An 18,306-nucleotide genomic window follows, 5' to 3' on the forward strand; every position below is an offset into this window, starting at 1 on the left:
ACATTACAGTCGCAAATCTCGAAAAACTGCTCACCTCTAAACATTTTTGTATAACTTTAGTATAAATACATGTAAATATTGATTCATATGTTGTTTTATTCAGACCTTATGCAAATGAGAATGTGCAAATTTGCCCGTTTTTACATAGAATATAGGTTAATTTCTAAATTTCATTATCCAGGTCACAAAAGCAAAGTTTGAAGGGAATAATGGCCGTTTTCTGTACTTTTACGACACAAGCAATTAAGAAATAACACACTATCCAGGAACAAAATTTGTGTTACATTTGTTTGAATTTCGCGCAAAGCTACTCGAGGGCTATCTGCGCTAGCCGTCCCTAATTTAGCAGTGTAAGACTAGAGGGAAAACAGCTAGTCATCACCACCCACCGTCAACTCTTGGGCTACTCTTTTACCAAAGAATAATGAGATTGACCGTCACAGTATAACGCCCTCACGGCTGAAAAGGCGAGCATGTTTGGTGCGACGAGGATACGAACCCATGACCCTCAGATTGTGAGTCGCACACCTTAACCCAGCCGGCCAATAATCAACAGTCTTTAACAACGTTTAGAGACGTACAGGAATAAATAACAATAATCTATCATTTTAGTAACATTTAGAGACATACTGAAATAGTTAACAGTAATCTATATCTCTCAATGCTGTTTATGTATTATCTATTCTGGTATGACTCCCAATGCTGTTTATAACTATAAATTTTTATTATATATTCCGATATATCTCTCAATGCTATTAATAAGTATATCTTTAATTTAAATTTACTAGCAGCGTTTAAAGACATATCAGAATATATAACAATATTCTACATTTAGTGTAAGCACACGAAGGCACCCAGCACTTAGGGACACCTGATAATAGAAAACACCATTTTACACTTATATTTAATGGTAAGAAAAATCCAGAAATACCTGATCAATAACCTTGATAGAAACTCTCTACTACAACTCACAGTTCAGTTAGGTCGATAAAAAAACATTAAGTTTATGCCTAAACAATAACCTTTTTTCGTGTTTGTTCAGTATTATCAATTTTATTGAAGGGAATATTAAAAATTAAGACAACAAAACATATATCGCAATCCATACTAATCAACGACGACGTGAAACACTCACCAACGCACAGCAATTTATAGTTACTGTTATGACAACGTATCCCCCCATGAACAATTTCGTTGTGTTTTTCTGTAACGTATAAACTTGTTAAAATCCTGAACAAACTAGAATCCTGGATTTGGCATTTAAAACTTCGATTGTAAAGTAAGTTTTTTTTACATTAATATTTATAAAAACATCTACTTGTTTCTGCATTTCAGGAATCGTTTAAATAAATTCGTTTATGAATTCGTATGTTGAAAAGTTCATGTTCATTGTGACTTTGCTGAGCTCTAAACAGTGTACAGGACTCTAACTACTTCAATAAATCTAAAATATTTAAGTTTGTTTATATAACAACTTGTTTTTATTTCTAACGGAATGATGTTCGTCGGTTGTTTGGTGTGAGGAAAGTTATCTTACTTGGACGGCAGTCACCGAATTCTTTGCTGTTTTTATCTGACGGCTATGCTTCACCACCCTATTAATTAATTAAACCACACCAGCTCATGAAAGATCTTCCTCTAGGCGGGGACTCCGGCGTGTCATTCACTTGTACCACGTGGGTCACAGGCCACGTCAAATTAGGGCGCAAGCACCTATCCATACTAGCCCTCCAACGTGACAGGTCCTACCTATACTGAAACGCATGGTGATATCGTGCTGTCACGAACCCAAAAGTGCATTCTTTCGTAAAGAGCTCAATAGAAACAGCCAACCAGCTTCTTTGGTTGACCAATGGTCGTTTGTGAAATCCAATAAATAGACGAAGAGGCTGATACGAACCTTAGAAGCAGGATAAAGCTCAGAAATATTTTCGATCTGAGATTCAAATTATAAGGAAAATAAAATATCCTTAATAAAAATAGAAATAATTTGATTTAATTTCATAGTCTTGCAGCAATTAAAGTATGGAAGAAAGGTCGTACAACTTTTGGCTCAAAAATCTTTTAAGTTTAATAATTGAGCCACGGTTCAAGCTACGGTAAGTAATCAGAAATAGTTTATATGTATACACATAGTTATTTTAATGTTTTTTGCTGTAATATTCAGTTCTATTTTTCTTAAAACAGTTTATAAGAAAAACTAATTTTATAAGTGCTGAAACATCAACGAATGTTCTAAAAATATCAAGATAGTGGACAACTCGTTGAGAAAAAATTGGTATAGAATGACTTTAAGCAAAAGATTGACTTAGAAATACGTAGTTCAAATATTTATGCAATTGTTTACAACACTTGGTAACTATAAAGAAATTGTGCTTTCCAATATAATGTTCAATAATGGGAACGCTAGAAACACTGTGAAAGTCTTATTTACATAAGGCTTAGAAAGACTTAATTCATTTTTATTTCAGGATTTCACCAACTGTTATTAATTTATGTGTAACAATTCTATAGACATTTCCACGTATTTTAACCTTATTTTGTTAAGATTACATGGTTTTGATCTACAGGACTATAAAAAAACAACAACGTATTTTTATGATCAGTTCCGAAGGTATATACAAACTTTGTTTCGCGACTAGTGCATAACAGCTATCAATAAAAATGAAAACACATAGTAAACGTTAAGTGCTAAAAAAGAGAATGATTTGGATTATACGACTATGTTGTTGATGGTTGAAAAGAAATGTTGAAACATTTAATTTAAAATAGTTTAGCTGAACTGTCAATGTAAGAGATTTTAGGGGTGACGTCCATCTTGTCAAATAGGTTTATATAATTTCGAGAACTAGAACTTACTGTTGATACGTGCAAGCATAGGAGGTTTACGTGATATATCAACTTGGTTTCTCACAGAATTTGGAAAGTATATTGAGCTGGTGTGCTGGTGGTTTATAGGAAGTATGCTGGCTTATATTATAGATTACATATTAAGTACGTTTGATGGGTTAAATGAAATATCTAGTCTATGTGTTTACGGTGTGTGTGATATTCGTATAGCTGCTAGGTTGATGGTTTATATGAAATATCAAACTCGTATGTTGATACTGTAGAAGTAAATATCCAGCCAATACTTTCGGAGCTACTCTGTTTAAACCCACAAAGTTTACATAAAATATATACGTAGAGTAATGGCTGCTTAAATAAGACATACACATGGTCTGTGTTCATAGTTTATGTGGAATAAGTAGGTAATATGTTGAGGTTTATATGAAGTAATGTCATATGTGCATATAACTACCAGTTATGAAAAGGATTTTCGATAATATGGAGTACTGATATATACATATATATAAGTAGTAAAGCAATATATAAGTTTGTTTCACGAGAAGTATTGAATAGAGGTTGTTAGTAATGTGTTGATGATTTAAGTAATAAATTAAGTTTGTTTGTGGTTTCAACAAGATAAGTATATCCAGGTGGCATACTTGTGATTATACGGCTTATATATCTGTGTGTGTGTTGATTTTATATGTAGCTTATATATATTGGCGGTTCATATGAGGCAGCATCCATCAGCTATCAATTTGTGTGTGTATGAGATCATATGATTGGTATGTTGAAATTTATATAAGATTATATCCAGCTGCTGTGTTAAGGATTTATATGAAACAACATGTATTTGGCATATTGGTAGTTTAAGGAAAAATATCCAATCAGTGTTTCTAGCTTAAGTAAGACAATTTACCGAGATCATAACATGTTAGTTTAGCTAAAATATACGTCTAGAATACAATAGGCCTAAAACTTAGGGGACAAGAGGTAGATACGAAATGCTACTTTTGAACGCCTGTTATTTTGAACCCGAAACGGACAAATTAAGAGGTAAATGTGCAAACATTAACAACTGAAGTTTACGATATTTTTATAATAAATTTTAGGCTTATCTGTTTTTAATATATTTTGCTAGCTTTCGACGTCTAAACGGTAACTTCTGTGTTGTTGATGAGTTAAATAAGATATACAACTGGTAAGTGTTCGAGGCTTATACTATAAATGATATAAATAACGTATCTCTTCAGTATGACTTATAGAGTTTATTGAAAATATTCAATCACTCTGTCACTATAATTAAAAAAATATCGTAGATAGTTGGAGCCACGTATTATAATGATAGTACACCATAGATGGTAAGTCATTATATAAAGAGTCCATGTTCACTTAGTTTGTTTTGTTTTTAATATTTCCTTCATACTTACCAGACACGAAAATGTTATACTGTGACTTTATAAACATTTAAAGGGAAAAGTATTTCTGAAACACGTTTGATGCTTAAAAAAGAAAGAATTTTCCCCATTTTTTATATCAGTCGCCCAGTGGCAAATCTGAAGACTTCGAACGCTAGAACTTGGGTTTCGATACCAGTGGTGAGAAGATACCTCAATTCTCTTTAGTTAACTTGGGTTCAGGGCTACTGATGAGTAGTGGTATTCTTTTAAACTAGTGAAATCCGATAACATACGTTGATCAAAATGTAGGTTGAACTGGACTCACCTTTCACTTAAGAGTTCGAGATTAAACAATTCGGTTAGTTTAAGTTTAGTTTAAAATATAAATTTTAGACATATAATTTATGGGTTGGTGTATTGCTTACAGGTACTAAACGCCATTAAAACTTCAGTGTGGTTAGAGGTATGTCAGGAATAAGATGAGTGAAATTTATAATGTGCAAGGATTGGGTTACATTTGAAAATCGTGAACTCAATTTCAACCTTCATAGGACTCAGAGGATACAGTACACTACTCCTGCTCTCCTGAGAATAAGTTAAAGATAGTTTTGGAGAAAGTGCACTTTGGTCTTAGTTTCAAAGTGTACTTTACATGTCCGCAGACTCAAATATATGACCAAACATTAAAACATATTTCATTTGGACAAGACATCTGTTCTTCCATTGCAGCCCCTTCAGTGTAGGCTGCAACATCTTCTCTAGAGTGATGAACACGTTTCAATGGCAGAATGGCATAACGCAGGACTCATTAAATAACTTATTGCTAGTTTCGTACGTAATAACAATGAACTAACTCGTATGTAATATATATATGTATATATACTCTACATGGCCAAAAGTATCTGGACACCCGTTCTAATTAGTGGATTCAGCTATTTCAGCCACACTCATTGCTAACAGGTGCATAAAATCAAGCATTCAGTTATGCAATCTCCACAGACAAACATTGGCAGAAGAATGGGTCGTACTGAAGAGCTCAGTGACTTTCAACGTGGTACTGTCATAGGATGTCACCTTTTCAACAAGTCAGTTTGTCATATTTCTGCTCTGCTAGAGCTGCCCCAGCCAATTGTAAGTGCTGTTATTGTAAAGTGGAAACGTTTAGGAGCAACAACAGCTCAGCCACGAAACGGTAGGTCACAAAAGCTCACAAAACGGAACCGCCGAATGCTTAAGCGCGTAGCGCGTACAAATCGTCTGTCCACAGTTGCAACACTCACTACCGAGTTCCAAACTGCCCCTGGAAGCAAAGTCAACACCAGAACTGTTTATCGGAAGCTACATGAAATGGGTTTCCATGGCCGAGCAGCCACACACAAGCCTAAGATCACTACGTGCAATCCCAAGAGTTGGCTGGAGTGGTGTAAAGCACACTGCTATTGTGCTCTGAGGCAGTGAAAACGCGTTCTTCTCTGGAGTGATGAATCACGTTTTATTATCTGACAGTCTGACGGACGGACCTGGGTTTGGCGGATGCCAGGAGAACGCTACTTGCCTGAATGCATAGTGTCAACTGTAAGGTTTTGTGGCGGAGGAATAATGGTCTGAGGCTGTTTTTCATAGTTTGGGCTGGGCTTTTTATATTCAATGAAGAGAAATATTAATGCTACAGCATACAATGACATTCTAGAGAATTGTGTGCTTTCAACTTTGTGGCAACAGTTTGGAGAAGACCCTTTTCTGTTTCAGCATGACAGTTCCTCCGTGCACAAAGCGAGATCCATGAAAACATAGTTTGCCGAGGTTGGTGTGGAAAAACTTGACTGGCCTGCACAGAGTCCTGACCTCAACCCAATCGAACACCTTTGGGATGAATTGAAATGCCCACTGCGAGTCAGTACTTCTCCCCCGACATCAGTTCCCAACCCCACTAATGCTCTTGTGGCTGAATAGTAGCGAATCCTCGCAGTCATGTTCCAAAATCTAGTGAAAAGCCTTCCAAGAAAAGTGGAGGCTGTTATAGCAGCAGGGTGTGAGCAACTTTATATTAATAACCTTGGTTTTGGAATGAGATGTTCAACAAGCACATATGAGTGTGATGGTCGGGTTTCCACATACTTTGGGCCATGTAATGTATAAGTATACTGAAATGTACCCAATTGTTCAAATGTTGTTATTCAGAATAAGATAAAATTGAATTATAATAATATTAGACATGTCTACCATATCTAAAGTTTAACGTTTAAGGTTCACCTGCAGAATGGTGGAAAAAATATATCTATTTAACCTGAATCATTATCAGTTCGAGTTTATTATACAATAAAGTCTTTAACGCATATATAAATTATGAGTAAAGTATGCTAAACTGCAAGACAGGCCCCATAGTAAAATAACAAAAGATTTAATAAATCTTCTACGTGTCCTATAAAATATTATTCAATGCATATGCCAATAATATCCTGCCCTCTGCCGGATTTTGTCTCGTATATTTTTGTGGTAACTATAAAAAATCCTGGAATGTACATACATATCAAATGATTCTGAATTCAAAGCTTTCTGGCTAGAGCGAGTGATTATTGCATTTGAAGATTCTTAGATAACATCGGAACAAGAGGTTCTATTTATATTCTTATTGAATACCATCAAGAGGTTCTATGTCAGAAGCTAGAATTTACTTAGCTTCAGTTTCCTGATGAACAAAGTATTTTACTTATCACTCTTTTAAACGTCAATAGATTGAAATAAATTACACAAAACTCACAAAAATAACTATCTTCCAGTGTTTTTTTTTAAATTTTGTAGAAAACACTTTAATTTTCTTTAAAGTTGTTATTTAATGTATTTACTAATAACAAATGTTATTCGGTACAATTATTAACTGTTGATAAAAATTACGAACGATTAAGAGTTTTATTTTGTTTTCGAAGAAAATATTATCCAAGAATGGAGATGATGGATCATGTTTATATATATGCCCACCACTTTCCTTTTTTTGTGTAATTTAAGTAAATTGAAACGTTTTTCCAACCCTGGCCTGGCATGGCGAGGTGTTAAAGGCGCTCGACTCACTTTCCGCCAGGGTTGCGGGTTCGAATCTCCATCACACCAAACATTGCTTTCAGCCGCGGGGGGCGTTATAATTTTCAGCCAATCCCACTATTCGTTGGTAAAAGAGTAGCCCAAGAGTTAGCGGTGGGTTGTGATGACTAGTTGCCTTCCCTCTTGTCTTACACTGCTAAAAATTAGGGACAGCTATCGCAAAGAACCTTTGCGTAAGGTGTGCGACTCGTAATCCGAGGGTCGCGGGTTCGCGCCCGCGTCGCGCTAAACATGCTCGCCCTCCCAGCCGTGGGGGTGTATAATGTGACGGTCAATCCCACTATTCGTTGGTAAAGAGTAGCCCAAGAGTTGGCGGTGGGTGGTGATGACTAGCTGCCTTCCCTCTAGTCTTACACTGCTAAATTAGGGACGGCTAGCACAGATAGCCCTCGAGTAGCTTTGTGCGAAATTTCCAAACAAACAAACAAACCTTTGCGTAAAATACCAAATCAAACAATTTCTTCCAACCCAATCTCTCCAGACTGGTTGTCCATCGAAAATCTTTACGGACAGTTTCACTGCTTGTTATTGACAAGTAGGTCAGTGGTAAGTATATGAACATGTAATGCTAAAACTTGGAGCTCGAATTCCTGCAATTGGCAGATAGTCAGTCGTGTAGCTTTTAATTAATAAAACAACATCAACGCTCTGTACTAATTATATTTCAAGCAAAAACTGTTTCGTTTGTGACATTTTCCGACAAGATTGTTGATGGCTTTAACATTTAATTTCATGTATATTTTCCATTGTGTGCAAATTTCTAAATATGCTTCAGCATATTCAAAATTTCTTACTAAATGTATAATTAATTTTTTCACTTTGAAAAGATGCCAAAGATAAACTTAACTTTGTCAATGTTTTCCTGGAAAATGCTTTATACAACTGTAAAAGATCCAAGTTTAATTTTAGATAAATGCTATCTTTAAAAAAAAAAACTCGTTAGTAATTTGAAAATTATGCTGGTTTATTCTTTTTTTGTGGGTTTGCTTCGTTTTTATTACTGCTTATTTGAAAAATTATATTAAATTATTTTGGAAGTAAAATCTATAACTATTGTAGTAATGCTTATATTTATTCGTTAAGTTTGCGTCAGTGAATCTAAACGCAAGAGTACAATAAAAATTACGAGAGATTGCCTCAGGTACAATCCCACAAAAGATGTCCCTCACATATCCGCAATTAACTCACTAGTCAACGAACCATAAACATCATACAGTGAGAGATGATAGATTATGTCAAACCTAGATAATTTATTATAACTTTCATCATCTCATACATATTTGTTTCTCAGTAGAAACTTTCATGGCAAGTTTACAGAATTCAGAATTTATTTGTATGGCTTGTTTGTTTGTTTGAATTTCGCACAAACCTACACGAGGGCTATCTACGCTAGCCGTCCCTAATTTTGCAGTGTAAGACTAGATGGAAAGCAGCTAGTCATCACTACCCACCGCCCACTTTAGGGCTACTCTTTTACCAACAAATAGTGAGATTGACCGTCACATTATAATACCCCAACAGCTGAAAGAGCGAGAATATTTGGTGTGACGGGGATGCGAACTTGCGACCCTCAAATTACGAGTCGCACGCCCTGACCTACCTGGCCATGCTGGGATATTTATATGGAGCAGTTGATCAGTTGTGACTTTACTGCCCAGTAATGATATTAACACTGCAAAAAAAAATGAATTTATTTTCTTTTTGTATGAAGTTAAGCACAAAGCAATGCAATGTACTATTAGAACACTGCCCTCCAAAAGTATCGAAATCTGGATTTTAGCGTTGTAAGTCCGCAGACATCACGCTGTGCCACTGTGGGATTTATTGGTTTGAAACATTTAGAAACAAATGTTATCGGAAAGTAAACACATTTTATGCTTTTTGAAAGCTCGTTTGTGCATCTAGCATAATAAACAATGTAAAGGTCTCTCTAGCACAAGATAATAAATCTATAAAATGGTCTCAGATTGTTTAGGAAAACTTTGAACCGTTTAGTTTATTAAATTGTTCAAGTGATCTATAACTCATTTATATATTATTGTATAACACATACAGTGAAATATCTAGTACGACTATTCTTAGTATTATTTCTCACTTATATAAGGAAAATAAATCAATCTAATCATAATTTAACATGACAGCCATTTTGTTCATCACGCATGCTATCAATATGGTTACCGATATTGACGATAGGAGTGCTTCATGTTAAATATCGAAAGGTCAAATGTTTGGTGTAAGTTTTGTTTATTTTTTAATGCAAAGCTGCACAACGAGCTATTTATGCCTTGGTCGCCACAAGGAATTGAACCCCAGATTTTAGCACCCTGTAGTCGTGAATTTACCACAAAGCGAGACTTTTGTTTTACAAATTCTTTTATCCATTTTCACGTAGAAAAAAATGTTTGGGATGATTGAACTTTCCAGTTATATTTAACTTAATGAGGTACAGCTATAGACTTTTATAATATATTTATAGTAATATAAAAATGCAGCCATAGCATGATCAGTTTCTGTAAAATAAGTAAAGTCTGTTTGGCATTTTGGAGAAATAAAACTAAATAAATACTGCTGGACAATGAAGGCTTCGAGCCTGGCATGGCCAGGTGGTCAAGGTATTCGACCCGTAATCCGAGGGTCGCGGGTTCTAATCCTCGTCACACCAAAAATGCTCGACCTTTCAGCCGTGGGGGCGTTCTAATGTTACGGTCAATCCCACTATTCTTTGGTAAAAAAGTAACCCAAGTGTTGGTGGTGGTTGGTGATGACTAGCTGCTTTCCCTCTGGTCTTACACTGCTAAATTAGGGACGGCTAACGCAGAAAGCATTCGAGTAGCTTTGCGCGAAATTCAAAACAAACAAACCGAACCAATGAAGACTTTAAAAATCAGTGTATGAGACAAAAATTGGATGACCTTTCGAGCATAAGAGCTTTACTGAAATGGTTTGCTTTTCTTATTGGAAGTACAAAGTATTGGTATGCATATATATTTGCACCTTTGTATTTTTTGGTTGTTTGTAAGCTCAAAGCTACACAATGGGTTGTCTGTGCTCTGCTCACCAGGAGTATCGAAGTACATCTGTAGCTCAGCGGTAAGAAGAGCAAACAGTACTGAAAATGGAAGTTCAATGTTTGCGGTGGGTGTAGCACAGATGGCTCAGTATTTAGCTTTGCGCTTAACAACAAAACACAATCATATACACACGTTTATATATTGTTAGAAAATAATATATATTTAATTTTTTTTTAACTTAACTGTTTTGTTCAGTGTTGATTGGTTGACTGTTGTCAAACTCAAAGCTACACGATGGGCTATCTTTGACTCCTAATAAACACAATAATGTGTAATTTTTAAAGAAGTTATCGATGGTATCGTCTGAGAAAAACAAATATCTCAGCTCATGATATACCTAGACTACGTTATCTTTACCTTTAAATATATAAGGAAAGTGGTGAACGTATAATTTATAGATATGTTATCAGAGATTTAACAGGTTGCACGTACGATGCGCAACAATTCTCTGCGTAGTTATGTTTATAGTTGAAGTTTTGATTTGTAAAAAAAGTACTTTTCTTTACGAAGTGTGAAACCAAACTTGAATACGTGATTTCATGGTTCGTGACCAGCTGCCGAAAACTTGCACTACGTAACCATTGGTGAGTGATAAGGGTGACGGTCAAATTAAATTGCTAGATTGAACAAGAGTAGTCCAAAAGTTGGCGGTTGGTTTTGTTCATGAGCGCCTCTTGCTCTAGTATATGAGTTCAAAACTAGGAACTATTGTGCAAAGACCGTCCAAAAACACAAAAACAATAAAATAAAAAACAAGTTCTGCTTTATATTATTAAGCAAGAAGGAAAACGATCTCTGAATTTCTAAGTTCTCATTTATCCAAAGTTTTATTTGCCCATTTTGTAATATGTACGAAAATAAGATGTATTTTTGTACTTCCTCCACAATTTGAAACTTAACCAGAAGCCCTCAAGTGGCACAGTGGTATGTATGCGAACTTCAAACTGCTAAAAATCCAGGTTTCAATACCTGGGGTGGGCAAAGAACAGATATGGCCTTGTGTATAGCTTTGTTGTTAATTACAAAACAAATAGTCAAACAAACATAATTAGAAAATAAATATATAAAAGAAATTGAAAGTTGATCTTACAGCTGGACGAAGGTGTGAACAAAAGTAGAAAAATAAACATGTATTTTTTTAATAAACAGAATGTTAAAACTGTTATTGGAGTCAAGGTCGACTATTCTTCCACTGCTTTGACCTTTCTGACTGCTTGCAGTATGTCTGGGACATTTAATCACCGTGTCATGAGCATAAAGTGCCCGAGGAAAATCGTGCCTTCTTCATTTGTTTTGGTCAGGTTGTTATTATTTAGCTTAAAAATAAACTTAAAAGTGGCATCAGAATGATGTAATGTCAAATTCAGACGCAATAAGAAATATTGCTTGAAATAGAGTCTTCAAATTAACTAAATTAATACTCCAGTTTTATTGGTGCTAAAAATGTTTCGGGAAAAAAAAAACGACACGAAAGAGCGTTCGGTTCGTTTTTTACAATGATAAGTGCATAATCTACAGAAGTAAAATTATATATTTTTATATAGGCCATTCCATAGTCTTAAAGTTAAATGGAACGTAAAAGTATATTTCATTTTTAAGTGATTTTAAGAGGGCCAAATGACCAGAAAAAGAGTGTGTTAGAGTACGATTTGTAAAGCAAACAACATGAAAACATAGTCACAAAATGGTATTTTCTGGATATCTGACGTGGTTAAAGAATGTCTTACGATAACGACAGTCACTGACTTTTAATCTAACGGTAAGTGTTTGCTTGGTTTGATATTTCACGCAAAGCCTTCGAAAGAGCTATAAGTGCTAACCACAGATTTGAGCTGGTAGATTAGAGGAAAGACAGCCAGTCAACGACCCACTGCCAACTATAGGGGTATTGTAATTGAAAAAACGGGATTTCACCGTCACACTTATAACTCATCCACTGCCCCAAAGTGTGGAGTGCGATTTTGCGGCAAGGAAACACGAATGATGAGCCACAGTTCACAATACTTACCACCAGGCGACGCTTGGCCTAGCGATAAAGTTCGTTTGGCTGAAACTCTGAAAACTTATCTTCCTTTTTTTCTATGTCATTTTCGTTTTTAAAATAATCGCATCTGACATTTTAAAATAAGAAAAAGTTCCCGTTTTAATTAGATCAGAAGCAAAAGTAGCTCATACAAATATAAGTTTGAAATATTGTTAGATACTTTTTATTAATTTAACCTATAAACGTTCTTAATTACGAATCTTAGAGATAGCAGAATATGACAGAAACTATAACTTTGTATGTTGTAACTCTATCGCTCTAGTGATATTTAGCCTACGATATCAGCATAAATAGAAAAGGTATAGTTGTGACATCATTAAACATTCTTCTTACTAACGGTCATATTAAACCAGTAACGAATAACGTAATAACTGTAATATCATTTACAATTACGTGACATGATCCTCCAGATAAGGCATTACATTCTGTAAGGTCCGGCATGGCTAGGTGGTTAAGGCACTCGACTCGTAATCTGAGAGTCGCGGGTTCAAATTCCCGTCACACCAAACATGCTCGCCCTTTCAGCCGCAGGAGCGTTACCTAGTTACGGTCAATCCCACTATTAGTTAGTAAAAGAGAAGCCCAAGAGTTGGCGGTGGGTGGTGATGACTAGCTGTCTTCCCTCTAGTCTTACACTGCAAAATTAGGGACGGCTAGTGCAGATAGCCCTCGTGTAGCTTTGCGTGAAAATTCAAACCAAACCAAACATTTTATAACTGTTGACATCAAGTACCATGTAGGGCATTATGATACTAAATGGTAAGCCGCTAATATCGTCAATATTTGTCGCGTATGAAAATGTTTGTCCTTTATTTTATGATAAAACTGCTCAACAATTATCACGTAGTAACATGTTTTGAAACACTTAATACGAACATTGCTCATGGAGATAGATATTGTGAACTGTTTCACAATTGTTATTCGAATCCACATTATTTTTCAATAAAACGCATTTGACTCTTATGACTTTGTTTGTTTGTTGAATTTCGCCCAGAAATACTGAAGGCACTCTTTGTTTCGAAGTGGATACTAGATGGAAGAAACTAATAAACGCACCAAGACCTCTAGCGAATAGTGTGGTGTTCACGTCTCCACAGCTGAAAGATAGAGTAAGTTCGGTGAGGGATTCAATCCCGCTATTTGCAGAGTGCGACTCGAGTACCCTAACCACTATGATAACCATTAAAAGCAAAACGTATATGGAGCTGTTTCCAGAGGAATAGAGATAAACGAATTACTACTGTAGTACGTGTCATTGATAAATTTATCTTGTTTGGTGTAAGTTACTAACCGGGAGTTCTTTAAACCAAGCTACTGTTATCTCTGTTATCGCTAAGCTTTTTCTCGTATTCATAATCATAAAAACAAGGACGACCTTCACTCATGACCTTGACCGAAACAGTTGAATGAAAGAACTGATTTCACTTTAGCACGTTTCCAAAGCATGACACTGGCGCCTTATTCTATTCTCTAGCTGGAATAATAGCTCCGTCTGTCCATACAATAAAGATGTTTGTCAAGATATAAAATCATCATTACAGACCTCTCGGGTAAAAAAAAAAACTTTTGTGAACTCGTGTATAAAATAGTTGTTGTAAAGCTGCGAAAAAAAACTTGTTTTAGCTTTTGCTTGTAGTCTTCCCCCTTATTCGAGGGTTCTAACCCTTACACAAATATTGATTTGTTTTTGGTTGTTACGCTTTGGAATTTTTGTATTATTCCTCGACTGATACAAGTAATACACTAACACAATTTATTACGAAAGTTTAGTTAGAGTTTATTAGATTTTGTTCTAAACTATTTTCATTGTTGCTTTTGGACTCTTTATCTTCGATTTCCAAAATTGCAAAAAGTATTATTGAAAAATCTATAACGCGACAGATTAGAATACTATAAATATATTTGGCGTCATACAATGTGTAAATTGTGATACAATGTGCAAATTCGATATTATGCCTGTTCAAGAAATTCATAATGTTCAACTAAATCCTCAGTGTAATACGTCTGGTATAATTACTGCACTAATATTCACACTTTATTGTTAAATATTATATTTCTATTTGACTCTTTCAATTTTAGAATAGTGTTCTTTTTGTGAATCGGTAGGTTTGATTATTTCATAATACCTTTAAATTTTATATATATATATATATGTGTGTGTGTGTGTGTGTTTAATCATCAGAACTATAAATGTTATGTATTCGTTATTTACGGATACACCTAACTTTAAAGTAAGAATACTTTGTATGTGATTATTCTACATTACGTTCTGTACTTTTACAGCTCCAAAACAATTCTACGACTGAGGGCTCCAAACTTATATACTCGAATCAAACATTTTCTATTTAAATGTGATTACGTAATCCTTTACGTAAACATTCCACGAACTTTAGGCCTATGAATTCTGTTGTTTTGAAAAACTCACAAATAAAATTTTAAAATTACTATAATTTAATTTTAGTATCTGGTATTCTTCATTTATTTTAAAATCAGTTTTAAAAAATGTATGGAGATGAAAAAAATTGCCAGCTGGGAATTTGGATTTTAAAATGCTTCCGTTATATATCACAAAGAACTAAAGATTTATATAGGGGTAAATGCGAGTAAATCTGCTAAACTATATAATATATAAAACATTGACTACTACAGGTGACAATTCCTTGGCTTTTGTTTTTAAATCGCTCTTTATTTATCTTTTATTTTTTCTTAGGAACACAAATCATATAGCAGAAGACATTGTTTTAATCTTTGATACATTTAAAATATTTCAGTTTTACAACTTGGCATTTCATTGTTCTTCTGATTGGCGCTTTCCTTGTGGATGCAAAAGGTGAAGATAGCCAGTGGTCGTCTCAGTATTCTGGACTACCTAACTCTCCTATACACCATATTACAAATGTCATGGCGTTCACCTCATCTTTCAAGCCATTTTTCCCGCGGACGTCAAGCATATCGTCGCCGTTTCGTATATTACAGACCAGTTTTTTATCGAATGGAAAGCCAAGAGGTGTGACTAAGTTTTCATCTAAGAATATGTCTTCATCTTCTTCCTTGCTTTCAGGTTCCATGGAGAAAGGGATAACACTATCCAAACTCATAAAGCTACCTTTGAAGTTCATCTCCAACGCTAAGCCATATAAGCTAGTGATAATGAAACCAAAAATTTTTAAGTTGGGCAAAATTAAAATGATTGGTCAATAGCAGTTATCTTAACTCTAATGAACAGATTAGTTGTGCTTCTATTCTGAGATTGATTCTATTTACTGAATTTTAAGCAAAAATATTTTAAGGACGACCAATAGAAAAGTTACAGAAGAACCACTGAAAAACAAATCTACCAGAGTTATTACAAATTTCAATGTTTTACTATTTTTATTGTGGTTAAATAATTATTTTAGAGGAATAATAGTTTAATGTGGAACATCCACCTACACTTAATAATTACCCGCTGTAAAACTATACTTGAAAGATCTGGTTCATTAGCCGAAGTTCAAAGTCATATTCGATTTATATGTTAAGATTAAAAGTTCGGAAATCAAATCTATGAACTGAGTTGAAGCAATTAATTTTTTCTGTGTTTTTAGTTACCACACCGGTATTTCTTTCTCGTTTATATATACATATACTTACGCAAAATTTAAATTATAATTATGTTGACTGGTTGGTCAAATTTCTTAATAATTGCTTTAAGACTTTGCGTAAGACATCCAGTAGTAAGTGAAAGCGACCATGGTTCCCTGTTGCTAGATTTCATCAAAATACAATATCTAAATAAAAATTGTTAAACTATAAATTGTGGTTTGTCAAACACACTTTAAACTACCAAACTTCTGATGTTAGTTCACTCAAGTCGCACAGGTTTTCCAAAAGCTGAGAGATGTTTAGTAAAATATAATATTCAGTATTATTTTTAGGATATATACAAACGTTGGTAATCAAGTTTCGCGTATAAAGTAGTAAACTTTAATTGATTTATTTGATATTTAAAATACAAATCTTAGTTGAGAATACACTTTTAGTAAGTAATGGCCGTAAAGAAAAAAAAACTTAATTAATACTCCTGAAGGAAACGTATTCTAATAAGAAATTATACAAAAACATTTGTTAGAAACAATCTCAGCACTATAATCCTTCCTGATCAAACTTCCAAGGAAGTATTCTGTAAAAATAAACACTAGATGGCGTTATTGATCATTAGTTCCATCTTGAATCTGATCATTCATTCTTGGTTTAATATATAACAAGTTTTTAATTTGATTTAATCCTGATATATTTGTGTGTTTCTTTGGTTCGGATACTCATGCAAGGCCAACTGTGCTAACCAATTAAAATGCTGACGGAAGACAGTTATTATACAGCTCACCCTAACAACTCTTAGGCGATTCCGATCGAAGAGTGGGGTTTCATTGTCACTTTTATAATACACCCACAGTCCTAGAATGCGGAGCATAATACTGTGTGTGTGTGTGTGTGTGTGGCAGCGCCAAACATGTACTCTAGGATTTATATTCAGGCATATTAATCACTGAGTCACTCATGCCATCTGCGAAATCCAGAGCTCCTTCACACGACCAGCTAGTGCTTTACATTTAATAGTGTATCTTCAGTTCGGTCCAAGTTCCAAGAAGAAAGGGATAACACAATGAAGACTTAAAAGCCTACCCTTGAAGGTTCATTTACAATACTAAGCCATATAACTTAAAACTTGCTGATAACAAAGCCAAAAATGGTTCAGTTGAGTGAAACAGTGGACTTAAAATACATATACAACCAAACTTAGATGACAAACAACAAATTGAAATGATAAAATACATTCTACTATTTTTCAGTCTCTGGATCCAATTACTCTTATTATTTCACTGCTTTTACTTGATGAGAAGAAGTGAAATAATAAGAATATACATATATATTTAAATATAAAAACGGATTACCCGAGACAGATCAATGAGAATGATAAATAAAACTTTTCTTTTGATATTTTGTATTCTAGGGCCAATCATGTCCACATAGCTGTAGAAATAGCATCTCCAAACCAAACCTCTTAAATGAGCATTGTAAGAAAATGTTGGGCAATAACTTTTTTATCCCATTTAAATTTTTAATCATCCTATTGTTGGTCTTTTGTTCACTAGTTATCAGATGCCCAGATCTGAATATATAAACTTAATAATTTTTCTTGGTCATTGGTCTACTTTCCAAGTTACAGTTTTTGAGCACCGACAATAAATACTACTATGACGTTTGATGTAAAAAAAAATCATAATAACGACAGAAACTGTAACCTCCTTTAAACTACACAACTGCCTGATTTTCATTTACCTAAATCTATTACCAAGTTAACAGCTTCCTCTTGAAAGTGTGCAACAATCGTTTTATGATTTGAAAAAAAATATTTTTACGTTATATTTTGAAAATCTATTTATGCTGGTTTTCCATAACGCAGCTACGCGGGAATAACTTTTGTTAAAAAACATTTTGGCTTTTAAATTTCAACTGTCTGACTTACCATCACGATATACTATAAATCTTCAAAAGTTTATTTTGGCATTTAGTTTCCAACTGTCTTATTGGTCATCACGATGGATTATAAAACTTCAAAAGTTTATTTTGGCTTTTAAATTTCAAGTGTCAAGTTTACCATCACGTTAGACTATAAACCTTCAAAAGTTTATGATCTCTCGTGAACAAAACTAGTTAAGTTATGAGTCACTATAAATTTAGTTTTTTAAACTTTGTCTCGTAATTTTCAAGGTCTGTAAACATAATTTTATGGATCACTCCTTGAACACAAACAAGCAACTTGAATACAGTCCATTTTAAACAACACGACTTAAAAACAAAACTACCTACAAAAAACACAGTA

The 18,306-nt window shown here is 34.4% G+C and overlaps 1 protein-coding gene across 1 annotated transcript; it reads left to right on the plus strand.

Moving 5' to 3' along the window:
- The first annotated feature begins 2,014 nt into the window (after positions 1-2,014).
- Positions 2,015-16,125, plus strand: LOC143257947 (uncharacterized). Its single transcript, XM_076517015.1, has 2 exons — positions 2,015-2,099; positions 15,215-16,125. The coding sequence occupies exons 1-2, from the start codon at positions 2,026-2,028 to the stop codon at positions 15,642-15,644; spliced, it is 504 nt and encodes a 167-aa protein (XP_076373130.1). The 5' UTR covers positions 2,015-2,025; the 3' UTR covers positions 15,645-16,125.
- The last annotated feature ends 2,181 nt before the right edge of the window (positions 16,126-18,306 follow it).

Source organism: Tachypleus tridentatus, chromosome 7, assembly GCF_004210375.1.
Source record: "Tachypleus tridentatus isolate NWPU-2018 chromosome 7, ASM421037v1, whole genome shotgun sequence".
NCBI lineage: Eukaryota > Metazoa > Arthropoda > Merostomata > Xiphosura > Limulidae > Tachypleus > Tachypleus tridentatus.

What these genes read in the sequence shown, in the direction of transcription:
- LOC143257947 (XM_076517015.1), top strand. Translation starts at nt 2,026, where the DNA reads ATGGAAGAAAGGTCGTACAACTTTTGGCTCAAAAATCTTTTAAGTTTA. An exon ending in GAGCCACGGTTCAAGCTACG is followed by an intron (nt 2,100 to 15,214) that starts GTAAGTAATCAG and finishes AAAATATTTCAG; the next exon opens with TTTTACAACTTGGCATTTCA.